Here is a 12,203-nt window from a genome sequence, read left to right as displayed (position 1 = left end):
TGCTCTGGCAATGATCATGCTCGGACGGTGCTGTTAGTGCTCCACTGGCACAGGTGCCAGTCATTGAATATGGTTCAATTACGATTTCGATTTCACTTGCCCCAACAGGTCTTCGCAAACAGAGTGTAGTGTCCAATGAAGGAGAGGTTGGCATGGGTGCCAGTCGTCCACATAATTTTTTCAAATCAACATTACTAGTAGAAAACTGCTGAGAATGCAGTGTTTCTGCTACTTACATACATATATACTTGTGTTACAATTAATGTTTGTTTTTCAGTATCCCTCCTGTGTCATGGGCTCAACGAAAAGACAAACTGTTTCTCACAATACATGTTGAAGATTGTGTTGACCCTACTTTTGATGTCCAAGGCTCCTTCTTGAGTTTCCAGTAAGTATAATTATTTATATTAAGACACTAGCTTGTTTTTTCAATTATTTTTGTCTAGATTTCAGTTCTAGTTATATACACATCTTCAGAAATATCTGTCTGCAGCTAGCTTATGTTTTTATTGAATCATTTAAAATTGTTTTTAACATAATTCAACTTTTATTTCAGGGGAAAAGGGGGACCACAAAAAAAGACTTTTGCTGTTAATCTCACATTCTATAAAGACGTTAATCCACAGGTGAGAGCCTTTTTACTTTTGCTATCCTGATACTTCATCTTGTTTGAAATGATCCATTTCATGAACATGTCTGTACTTGCTCCTGTCTCTATTCATATTGATTGCTCATTATATCCTGACTTGATGCAGTTTGCATGTGTTCCCCCCTTTTAGATATGTTCAAGGTTCATTTCAATCAAATAAACACTAGTTGCTCTTCGATTTTCTCTTTCTCTCTCTCTCTCTCTCCCCCCTCTCTCTCTCTATATATATATAATCTCTCTCTCTCTCTCTCTCTCTCTCTCTCTCTCTATGTAATCTCTCTCTCTATGTAATCTCTCTCTCTATGTAATCTCTCTCTCTCTCTATATATATATATATTCTCTTTCTCTCTATATATAATGTCTATATATTTAATGTATATATTGATTTCTTCTGTCTTATATTGATTATGACCAACAAACTGGCTTTTTCTCAGTTACCTTATTGAACAAAAGCAAATTTGAAACTTTTACTTAGAATTTTTTACTCTTTTTTTTTTGTTTGTTTTAAACAATTTCCAGTAGCTCTCAATTCTTCAGGTTTTTGTTTCAAAATATATTCAAACTGTTTCTAGATTGTTCTTAACCCTTCAGTGTTCAGATTGCTCTTTTAAATGTAATGCTTTTTCACTCAAATTGTTTTCAATTAATCATGCATTATCATGTAGCTTTGAGATTTTCAATGATGCGATTGTTTATTTTTAAAATGTCAATGTAGGTTAGGTTTGAGAGGCTAGATATGGCCAGTTTGAATGTAAAACATCTAGAATATTTGGGCCAGTCTAGACACTTGAATTATTTAAGAAAAATTTTAACTGTCCTGTCTTTCTTCACATATCTAGACTGGATGCTTCATCAAATTTTGATATGTGGGTTGTTAAAATAATCAGTTTAGTTATATTAACAATTTGTTGCTATATTGCTTCATAGAGTTTAAGGCAGTAGCATTTTGTTTATTCAGCTTATAATCTAAATATCTACTTTTCACCTGTAAATATTTATATAATCAAGAAGTCTATGAAGAGAATAACAAAGAAATAGATTAAGCAAAATCAGTCTATGTAAAAGGTAAAGACCCCCTTTTGGTCAAGAATCATCATGATGACCATGGGATTGCACCAAAGCATAAGTCCAGGCAAGATTGTTTATGGAAGATTAGCGGTTGCCCATGCATACCAGCCTTCCTACTCCAAGCCACTGATGTTATCCAAGGGAAAGGAAAACGCTGATACAGCTTGGCAGCACCAGTGATGTTGCAGCTCGTTTCTATGGATGAATCAACTGGAGCAATGTGAAATAAAGTTCCTTGGTCAAGAACACAAAACAGCCTGGTCTGGGAATCGAACTCGCTCCTCATGATTGTGAGCCTGACACTCTAAACTCATGCCTCCATCAATAACAATCCAGAAGCAGAAGGATGCAGGCCATTTATCTTAGTCTGCGTGCACCAAAGCTGTTCTGAAGACGATAACAGCAAGGATATGAGCCTCTCATCTCCTACTACGTCTGCTAAACATCTCTCTTTTCCATGCCAACATTGGTTTGGATGGCAATATATTTGAGGCAAGATTTCATGATTGAATACTCAGGTCTTTGAAAGTGCAGAGAAACAAGTTCTGTCAACAAGGAATGTAAACATTATTCACTGTTTTGTTCAAGCTTAGTTGTGGAATAATATCCACACACACACACACACACACACACACACACGGGTACGCACACAAAGGCTTTCTGCAGTTTCTGTTTACCAAATTGACTCACAAGGCATTGATCAACCCAGGTATATAGTAGAGATCCAAAGTGTTGCACACACTAGGACTGAACTTAAAACCATGTGTTTGTCTGACAATGTTTTGCTTTTCTCTCAACAGTTAGTGTTACTACTTATGCTCACAACTGCAGATGGTCACCTCACAATTTGGTAAATAGTGAAAAAGCAGTCATGGTACTTATATACCAAACCAGATATTGCCACCACTCATTGCCTGGTCACTGTGGTTGAGCTCAGCGGGGATAGATAATTTAAATTACCTTTTCCTTTATGTAGTTGTTTTGCTAATTTCTTTCTGTCATTGGATTATCCAATGATGGCTCCTTTCTAATTGCAATCACTGTGGCACATGTATATGTCTGTTCCCACAGTTTCTAAGTCCCACTGCAAATTTGAACTGGAAAAGAAAAACTCAAAAAGTGATATACAATTTAGTTTACCTCCAACATAGAACAGTTTGTTTCACTAGTTATTGTCTGTATCATCTTGAAGGAAAACTGGGATTGTTTTGTCATACTTAAAAAAAATAATAATGAATACTTTTTTAAATGTTGATTTTGTATTTCTTATTTTTAGGGCTACAAAAAAAATATTGGGGGAAGAGAGTTACATTTTGTAATAAAGAAGAAGGATGAAGATTGGTGGCCTAGATTGCTAAAGCAAGAAGAAAGGGTATGTTTTATGACAACAATATTGTTGGTCGTTTGTTTCAGTTATTTGTTTCCTCTGCGACAGTTTCAAAAGAACTTTTCAATAAAAATAGTTCAATGGTTGAGTATCAGGAGATAGACTTGAATTGTGGACTAGTCTTTTCTGTGCAATCTGGAATTGTGTACTAGTCTAGTAATCTTCAACCATGTTGCCGTAATGTTTTCAATATCATTTTCATCACTTTCATTATCAAAATCTTCCTTGTCTAACGAAGATTCATAAATACCAATATCAGATTCGTCCGAAGACAAATCACTGTTTTTTGTATATTTTGTACATCATCAAGAGTAAAACCTTCAAAGTCAGAATCGCTACTTGCTGATGCCATATTGTTAAAAACTAAGGTGTACACTTCTCTTCAAATATTAAAATAAAAACCAAAATGTCTCAATTTCACAATGTTTTTACTTGAATAAAGGCGGTAAAAGCTTTCTCATGTTATCTCAAAACTACCAGAATTCAGTAACGTGATTTGTTTATTTTTTTTAGTGATTTTGTAGAGGAATCAGATATGGCTGGATTTGACTGGTTCAAACAAATAAAGGGGAATTATTTTCAGCCGGTTTTGGCCAGTCTGAACACTAAAAGGTCAATGCAGGATGTGACCAATTGGATGTACTCATTAGATACACGTGCCCCTCTCTATGTTGCCAATATTCCTCATCTCCCTATTATTAAAGAAAGTGCTAAATTTGCAAAACTGCATTGTTTGATGGAAACCTCAATTAATGATGTCTAATTGTTAGTCATGTGACACATTAACCCTTTAGCATTCAGATTACATTGGTGTAATGCTTATTTATAAATATCATTTTGAATTACTCATTTATTATCTCAGCTTTTAGGTTTTGATGATAGTTTATTTTTAGAATGGTATTGTAGAGAAGGTGTGAGAGGCCAGACCCAGCCACTTTGAACATAGAGCATGTAGAATATTTGGGTTGAATATGGCTGGTTTAAATGCTAAAGGGCCCTCTAACAGATGACACAGTGTCTAATGTTATATTTTAAGTGACACACTAATAATGTCCATCTGTGTTCTATTTTGCAGATTCATTACTTGAAAACAGATTTTACCAGATGGAAGGATGAAGATGATTCTGACACAGATGAACCTGATGATTTCAACCTTAAAGATGTAAGTGACTGTACACTAAGTGTTGCCGTGACTGTATAGGACAACCTGCTGACCCTTTTGGTCCCTATTTTACTAGGACGGACCCTTGTAGCCAATTACTGCAACTGCATGTTTTGTTGCTCTAACTACACGTGTAATATTGCTGTCATTACATTATATTTACTATCACTTTGCTGTGTTTGTATAACTGGCTGAGTGTACCACGGCAAGTTTAGTAATCTTGTTTAAAATGTGACTACAACAGACTATTAGGTGCTAATGTACCTTTGTTATTGAATTTAACTTAATGGACCTGTTAGCCTTTGTATGAGGAAGAAATTCCTTCATGGAATTTGTTGGTTTAGCTTTATTTTACAGCCAAAATCTTGAAGTAATCTCTAGTTGCAAAACTTATTTTGGTGTTTTTTCTTTTTTTACAGATGATGAATAAAATGGGAGGTGTTGAGGATGGTGAAGAAGTAAGTTAACTTTCATATCCAAATATTTTCACCTTCCTCCTTTTTTTCCATTTTGCATTAATCTAATTTTTTTTTTTGATTTTTCTTTTTCTCTTTTCTGATTTTTTTCTTTTTGTTTTTTCCAGAGTGAGGAAAATAGTGATGATGATTGTAAGTAGTAGTTCTTCCAATTGATGTTGCTGCCACTTTAGAACCGATTTTACTTTAAGATAACACTGAGCCCATTTTCGCTCAGTTCATCACTCTTAAGTTATGAGTGTGTGTGTGTGTGTGTGTGATAGCACATCATTAACGGAGTAAAAAAAAAAATTCTTCGAATTCTTAACATTTTCCGTAATTAGAGCAACTTGATGTAAAACTTAAAAGATATTTTTTTTCTTTACTTTAACTTTTTTTAAACATGAAATTTTACTATTTAGGGTCATGATTTCATTTTGGTAAATTTCTAGGATCTTTTTTAAAACGGGGGCCACATTTTTCATTAACGAAACACTTTGAAACTTGGAACACTGGGAGAATGTGTCATATAAAACATCTTTTTCTCTTAGTCTTCTAAAAAAAAAAAAAGGTATGGAGATTAAATACGCTTTACATCGCTTAATCAGCCAAGGAGTAAATGTAAACAACTGAATACTTGTCAGTGATTGGTTGAAATTATCGAAATAAGACAATTTTTTACATGAAATAAATTCGAATACAAAAATATTTTTCTGTTCTATAACACAAAATAGATAAGTATACGAAGTTTGAAAGTCTTTCCGTACCAAAAACACTATGTAAAACATTAATGAAAAATGTGGCCCCCGTTTTAAAAAAGATCCAATTTCTATAATGATGCAATTTACATCTTTTATTGAAATATATTTTGAAATTGGTTATTTACATCTTGAATATAAATTGGTGGGAAAAATAAGAGAATTTAAAAAAATATTAACTGTATCAGTGGTTTTAACTTTTTTCTTTTCTTGTTTTGTTTCAGGTCTTCCTGACTTAGAATAAAACTGGCACACTTGCTTGCTGCAGAGCTAACCAGGGGGGGATATATTATCATTCTTTCACAGCTACAGCAGTTTTGGGCCCCAAATCCTCAAGAGCTGTTGTAAACTATCTGCCTGTCAATGCTGCATCACTTCATCAAGATGTACTCTGGATATCTCCCTCCCATTTCACTGACACCTCTGTTTCTCTCTCATTGTTATTGTAGCTCTGTTATTCACCCATCTTACGTTTTCCCCCTCAACAAAACTCTCCCTTCTTCTTACTACTGTTGTATTAGAAATCCTTACCAATAATGTGTTACGATTTTTTTTTTTATTTAGCCTTTGTTTCAATTGTTCCTTCTCACCTGATTATTGTATCCTGCCATCCAAATGTGTCTGTTAGCCTGACACTTTTGTAGCCCTTTCTTGTGGAGGAGATGTAGGAAGAGTAGCTCTTGAGGCAGACATTTGATCTGTTTGCTGCTGCTGTTTAATCATCCATTGATCCCCCTTCTCCCACTTGTTTTTTTGTTTCCAACCAATTTCAGTTCATGTTCCCTCTCCCACCACCACCTCCACTGATAGGCTCCAAGAACAAATTAGAATGTTTGGAAGCAATGACGTTATGAATGGCAGCACTGTGTCTGCAATAACCAATGTGTGCATGTGGGTATGGTCGTGCGTGTGTGTGCATGTGTTTCACTGTTCTTTTCTCTGACGTGTGTTTTTTTAGTTGGGTGTCAATCTCCTTCTGTCTAGGAATCACCTGGAAAGAACCAGTCAGTATGCTACAACAGTCCCCTCTCCTTCTATCTACTTCAAAAAAAATAAATAGAAAATGGATCAAAGAAAGAAAGAAAGAAACCAAACATATTGGTGGTGGGTTTTGCCCTTTTTCACTAAATCCATCAGAGGGTCTTATGTAAGGTGCTGTACCAGAGTGTGTCAAGTTAGCTGTCAAGGTTGGCAGGAGGGTAGACAAACTCTATCATAACTATGTTATTCCACCTGTTGCTAGTTTTTGCCATGTTCTTCAATTTGAAACTCTTTCTCTCTCTCTCTCTTAGGTCATTTATCTGTTCAGTTCTAATAAAAATTTGAGAGCCATGCTTCAGTTGAGTTTTCAAAGTTTTTCTTTCTAAATGAAACTGTTGTATTTCTCTAAAAATGTAGATATTTTTTTTAAAGATAAAAACAAGAAAAAAAAAAAGTTAGCTCAATTTGGAGCAGAGCTTTTATTTCTGTTGTATTGATGTTTTACATTGACAATTTGTTGAATTAGATATATCCTGGTTGCTGCTTATTGGTTGAAACTTAGGGCATCCTGGTGACCTTTCCTAGCTTTTGGTTCAAGTGACGAACCAACCTTAAAGTAATCTACTTGACCTTTGTTGTCATGGGGTCTGTAAAATAGCCAATCTTGCTCGATAACATGAATATATAAAATGGTATTGCATAATTATTTTAATTTTATAGTCTTCATTTGGATAATTGTTAACGAGTTATTTTATTATTGACTGTGTTATTAAACTTACAAACACGAGTTAGACATTTCAACAGCTATTGATTATGAATATTGTACCACAGAAGAGGATTAAGGAAACTTAAGTAATCCTGTTGGAAAATAAAACGTGTTAAATAGTTCCGATTAAGATACATTGGTTGATTGCACATGTGAAGCATGACAATTTCAGTATAATTTTGTGCCTTTGAACAAGGTACATAACTCTGTTGGTTCCAATTTTCAATAAGAAAATAGAGCTTTCATCTTCTATGCCAAAGTCTAGTAGCAATGGATTGCTACCTGTAAGATAATTTGACATCTGACCATTCCATCTGTTCAAATATTGTGTACATAGCACACTGGTTTTAGTCATTTGACTCTGGGGCACTGCATACCAATGATAGTGTGTTACATAAACTCCTTTTGCTTGATACTCTTTTCCACTCTAGACGCAAGGCCCGAAATTTTTGGGGAGTAGGGGGCAGTCGATTATATCTGCTCTAGTACACAACTGGTACTTATCGACCCCAAAAGAATGAAAGGCAAAGTCGACCTCGGCGGAATTTGAACTCAGAACGTCAAGACAGACGAGATACTGCTCAGCATTTAGCCTGGCGTGCTAACGATTCCGCCAGCTTGCTGCCTTATTCCATTTGCTTGTTATTGCATCAACTAAGGCTAGAAGAAAGATTAACTCTGATTTAAACAGACTATAGGGTAGTTTGGTCTAATGGTCGATCACCATTTATGTCATCTACATAAAAAAAAAATGTGCCAAATATTTTAAAAACAAATTTTGATTTAGCAATATTTGAACATTTCCCTCGTTTAACATGCATTTTAATATGTAATTAGATTGTCAGAATAACAAACAGCATAATATTTGATTTGGTTCTAAGTCATTAGGTTGGCAACTGTCTCCCATTAAATAGACAAACATTAGTTTTTGATTTTTATTTTATTTATTAGTAATTAATGTAGTTGGATTTTTTTTCATCCAAAATTTGGATGAAGGCATTTGAAATATTGGTCAGTTATTAACTCTTTTGATACCAACCTGGCTGAAACTGGCTCTGTAGTACAAATGTCTTGCTTTCAAAAGTTCTGAATTATAATCTACCACCAAACCTTAATCAAAATTTAAGTTCTGAACACTTGCTTAATGATAACTAAATTATTTTACTAAATTCTTCGTTATTTAAAATTAATTGAAAGAAACACAGAGCATCTCAAGAGAAATATAACAAAAGGGTTAAAGTGGAAACCTATTTAGACTCAAAACTGTAATGTTAACACGGTTACTTCCCTTAATTAGTAATGTATGAGCCTTGATTTAACCAAAGCAGCACAAAACTATTCACTTCTACAGTTTGGTGCTGTGAATCATCTGGCATCAATGGTTAGGGAAAATGGAACTTGTATTATTAGAATGTACTTCTTTCTCATTCTGAAAGAGCATCATCATCATTTAACATCCCATGTTCAAGGTTTTGGGTTCAGTTCCTCTATGCAGCGCCTTGAGCAAGTAGTACCCTCTACAATAGCCATAGACTGACAAATGTCTCACGAATGGATTTGGCTGTTTGACTAAAATTAAGTCGGTGCCCCAGTATGGTCGCAGTCCAATGATCAAAGCTAGATGAAAGCAAAGTCGTGCCATAGTGACTTAACACTGTTTGCAACTCTGATAGTCATCCTAAACATTTCTCAGATGATTTAACATTTATCAAATATTTCTCACAAAATATGTTCTTAATTGGTCTTCATTTATGAGAGACTTTGTAACTCTCTAAATACCAAGTTGATGTTTGCTGTAACAGCAGCATAATTTGCTGTTTATGTACTGAAAGTTGTGCACCTTCAACAGTTATGACTTTGTCAAGGAGCACAAAAACGTTTACAAGATCAATGCTATCTAGAAAGCAAAATCATATTTGAAGGCTAGCGAAGTAATACCAAATGAAATCTTACTAGCTGAAAACATTTTATGGGTACATTTTAATATATCTCCACATCGAAAAACCTCACTTAGGACACTTGTTTTAACTGAAACGAAAGAGCATTGTCACTTGAATTCTCTGGTTGAAAATATTTAGATTCCTAAACAAAATAAGTACCAAACAAATGTATGTACATCATCATCATCATCATCATCGTTTAACGTCCGCTTTCCATGCTAGCATGGGTTGGACGATTTGACTGAGGACTGGTGAAACCGGATGGCAACACCAGGCTCCAGTCTGATTTGGCAGAGTTTCTACAGCTGGATGCCCTTCCTAACGCCAACCACTCAGAGAGTGTAGTACATGCAAACAAAACTAACAAATATATATATATATATATATACATACATACATACAAATATCCTTTTCTACTCTAGGCACAAGGCCCAAAATTTTTGGGGAGAGGGGCAGTTGATTAAATTGACCCCTCCCTTGGCGGAATTTGAACTCAGAATGTAAAGACACGAAATACCGCTAAGCATTTTACCCGGCGTGCTAACGTTGCTTATTTCTTTATTGCCCACAAGGGGCTAAACATAGAGGAGACAAACCAGGACAAAGGGATTAAGTTGATTACATCGACCCCAGTGCGTGACTGGTACTTAATTTATTGACCCTGAAAGATGAAGGGCAAAGTTGACCTTGGAATTTGAACTCAGAATGTAATGGCAGACGAAATACCATGAAGCATTTTGCCTGATGTGCTAACGTTTCTGCCAGCTCACCACATGCAAATATTACAACAGTAAATGGAGATGCATGGCATAATGGTTAGGGTGTTGGACTTGTTGAGAGTTTGTGGTTTTGATTCCTGGACTTGGCAATGCATCATGTTCTTGAGCAAAACACTTCATTTCACTATCCTCCAGTCCACTCAGCTGGTAAAGATGAATGATACTATGACGGATTAGTGTCCTGTCCAGGAAGGAATGTATATGCAAGAGAAACCAGCCATGTGCAGAGTAATGTGGAGTAACCATTACAACTGTGCACTACATAACATTAATCTCTAATGATATAGAAATAATTTCTCAAACTCATAATGCAAGAGCATGAACAGGATAAACTATCCATATATTGCAGAAGAAATTGTTACTGGCCAGTCATGAGACTTGAACTCGCATCCCTCTGATTACGTGTCAAATGCTTTACCTTTAAGCTAAACTGCTCAGTAACGGATTGTTCTGCAATTTTAGGATTTATAAATCTAGCTTTATAAGATGCCAATGTTAAATTCAACTACGATGAAAGTAAACCAAATTTGCTTTAGAAGCGTTGGGATGTTCATGCTATTGTATTAGCATGCATTTAAGGATTTATTTCTGTACCTTTCAATACATCTCAACGCTTCTAAAGCAAATTTTATTTACTTTCATCGTAAGTTGAAATTAATTTCTAAGACGTTCTATGTAATTTTCATCTGGAATATGTCATCAACTTTCATTTGGCTGCCAATGAAAAGACTTCATTCACATGGACTAAGAAAAAGAGAGGAACCATCAGTTACAAAAGCTTTCAACGTTCCACTGGCACGAGTGCCAATCACGTGGTACTATCGCTGGTCACGTCAGCAATTTTGATTTTGACTTCACTTGCTTTGAGGTCTTCACAAGCAAGGTTTATTGTCCAATGAAAGAGGGATATTCATAAATGGGCTGGTTACACCCACTTGCATAGGCTATGGTCTCATTTGGCTTGTTGGGTCTTATCAAGCACAACATATCTCCAAAGGTCCCGGTCATTAGTCATTGCCTCGGTAAGGCCCAATGTTCGAAGGTCGTGCTTCACCACCTCTTTCAACTGCTAGGGTGTGACACTTTTTCACACAGCTGTCTGCATTCATTCGCAACACATGACCATACCAGCGCAGTCGTCTCTTTTGCACACCACATCTGATGCTTCTTATATCCAACTTTTCTCTCAGGGCACTTACACTCTGTCATGTATGCACACTGACATTACACATCCATCAGAGCACACTGGCTTCATTCCTAATAACATGAAAATATTGGGTTGAAAATCCTTTTTTGATTGAAGGCTGCCTGTAGAATAGAAACCCCCATCTTCCTATAGACATACCAGACATTCTAACTTTGGATGAAAGCAATCCCTCGAATTTCTCTCTCAATCTCAGAGAAATAGATAGATACATACACTTATTTATATAGTCATATATAAGGGTGCGGTGAATAAGCTGTCATCTAGATTACACAAAAATGGAAATAACACTGATATCTCATTTTAACAGATATATTTACCAAAATTGCATAAAAATATCTTGAAATACTAAGGAGTAAATTTATTCAAGAAAATCACTGGCTTCAACCACAGCCTCCAGACGACTTTGGAATCTCCTGCAACTCTTCTGGATGATCTTGTTTAAGTTGGTGAATGCTGCCATAATCCTTGCCTTCAGTTCTTTGGTGTTACAAGGAGTTTTGTTGGTCTCTCACTCAGCTGCATCCCACACATAATAATGAAGGGGGTTGCGGTCCCTGGAGTTAGGGATGATGTGGTCACAGAAATTGTGTGACAGCCATGACTGGGTTCCCCTGCTTGTGTGACATGGTGCAGAGTCCTGTCGCCAGACATAGGGTCTTCCAGCAGCCACCTGCTTGACCCAGGGAATCATCTCTGTGGATTCGTTCGATAGACGAATACGTCCCACACGTGACAGCAGCTGTTCAACATAACTCCACAAGCTAGCAATGCCTGGACACTGAACGAGTGCATGCAGAACGGTTTTGTTGCTCTGCGTGCACCTCGGACAAAGCTGGTCGACTTTGTCTTTCATCCTTTTGGGGTCGATAAATTAAGTACCAGTTGCGTACTGGGGTCGATATAATCGCCCCCCCCCCCCAAAAAAAATTCGGGCCTTGTACCTAGAGTAGAAAAAAGTTAATCTCGAAGCGGCATCGGCCTTCGGTTGCACTGCCAGGCTAAGGACTTCTGGAAATTATCCATGGTAGACTCCGACCAAAAAGTCCTCCAG

General features: G+C 36.2%; 1 protein-coding gene across 1 annotated transcript in view; it reads left to right on the top strand.

Annotated features, from left to right (window-relative positions):
* LOC106869621 (co-chaperone protein daf-41) overlaps nt 1-6,818 on the top strand; it is a 20,239-nt gene extending 13,421 nt beyond the window's left edge. Inside the window, exons 2-8 of the mRNA XM_014915432.2 lie at nt 278-388; nt 557-626; nt 2,994-3,089; nt 4,180-4,266; nt 4,686-4,724; nt 4,850-4,874; nt 5,704-6,818. Of these exons, the coding sequence (XP_014770918.1) occupies nt 278-388; nt 557-626; nt 2,994-3,089; nt 4,180-4,266; nt 4,686-4,724; nt 4,850-4,874; nt 5,704-5,723 (448 nt within the window). The 3' untranslated portion in view covers nt 5,724-6,818. The remainder of the gene's footprint in view (nt 1-277; nt 389-556; nt 627-2,993; nt 3,090-4,179; nt 4,267-4,685; nt 4,725-4,849; nt 4,875-5,703) is intronic.
* Nucleotides 6,819-12,203: the final 5,385 nt, after the last annotated feature.

This window comes from Octopus bimaculoides, chromosome 9 (genome assembly GCF_001194135.2).
Source record: "Octopus bimaculoides isolate UCB-OBI-ISO-001 chromosome 9, ASM119413v2, whole genome shotgun sequence".
NCBI lineage: Eukaryota > Metazoa > Mollusca > Cephalopoda > Octopoda > Octopodidae > Octopus > Octopus bimaculoides.
The sequence above is the reverse complement of the archived record's forward strand: the minus strand, read 5'-3'. Positions and strand labels throughout refer to the sequence as shown.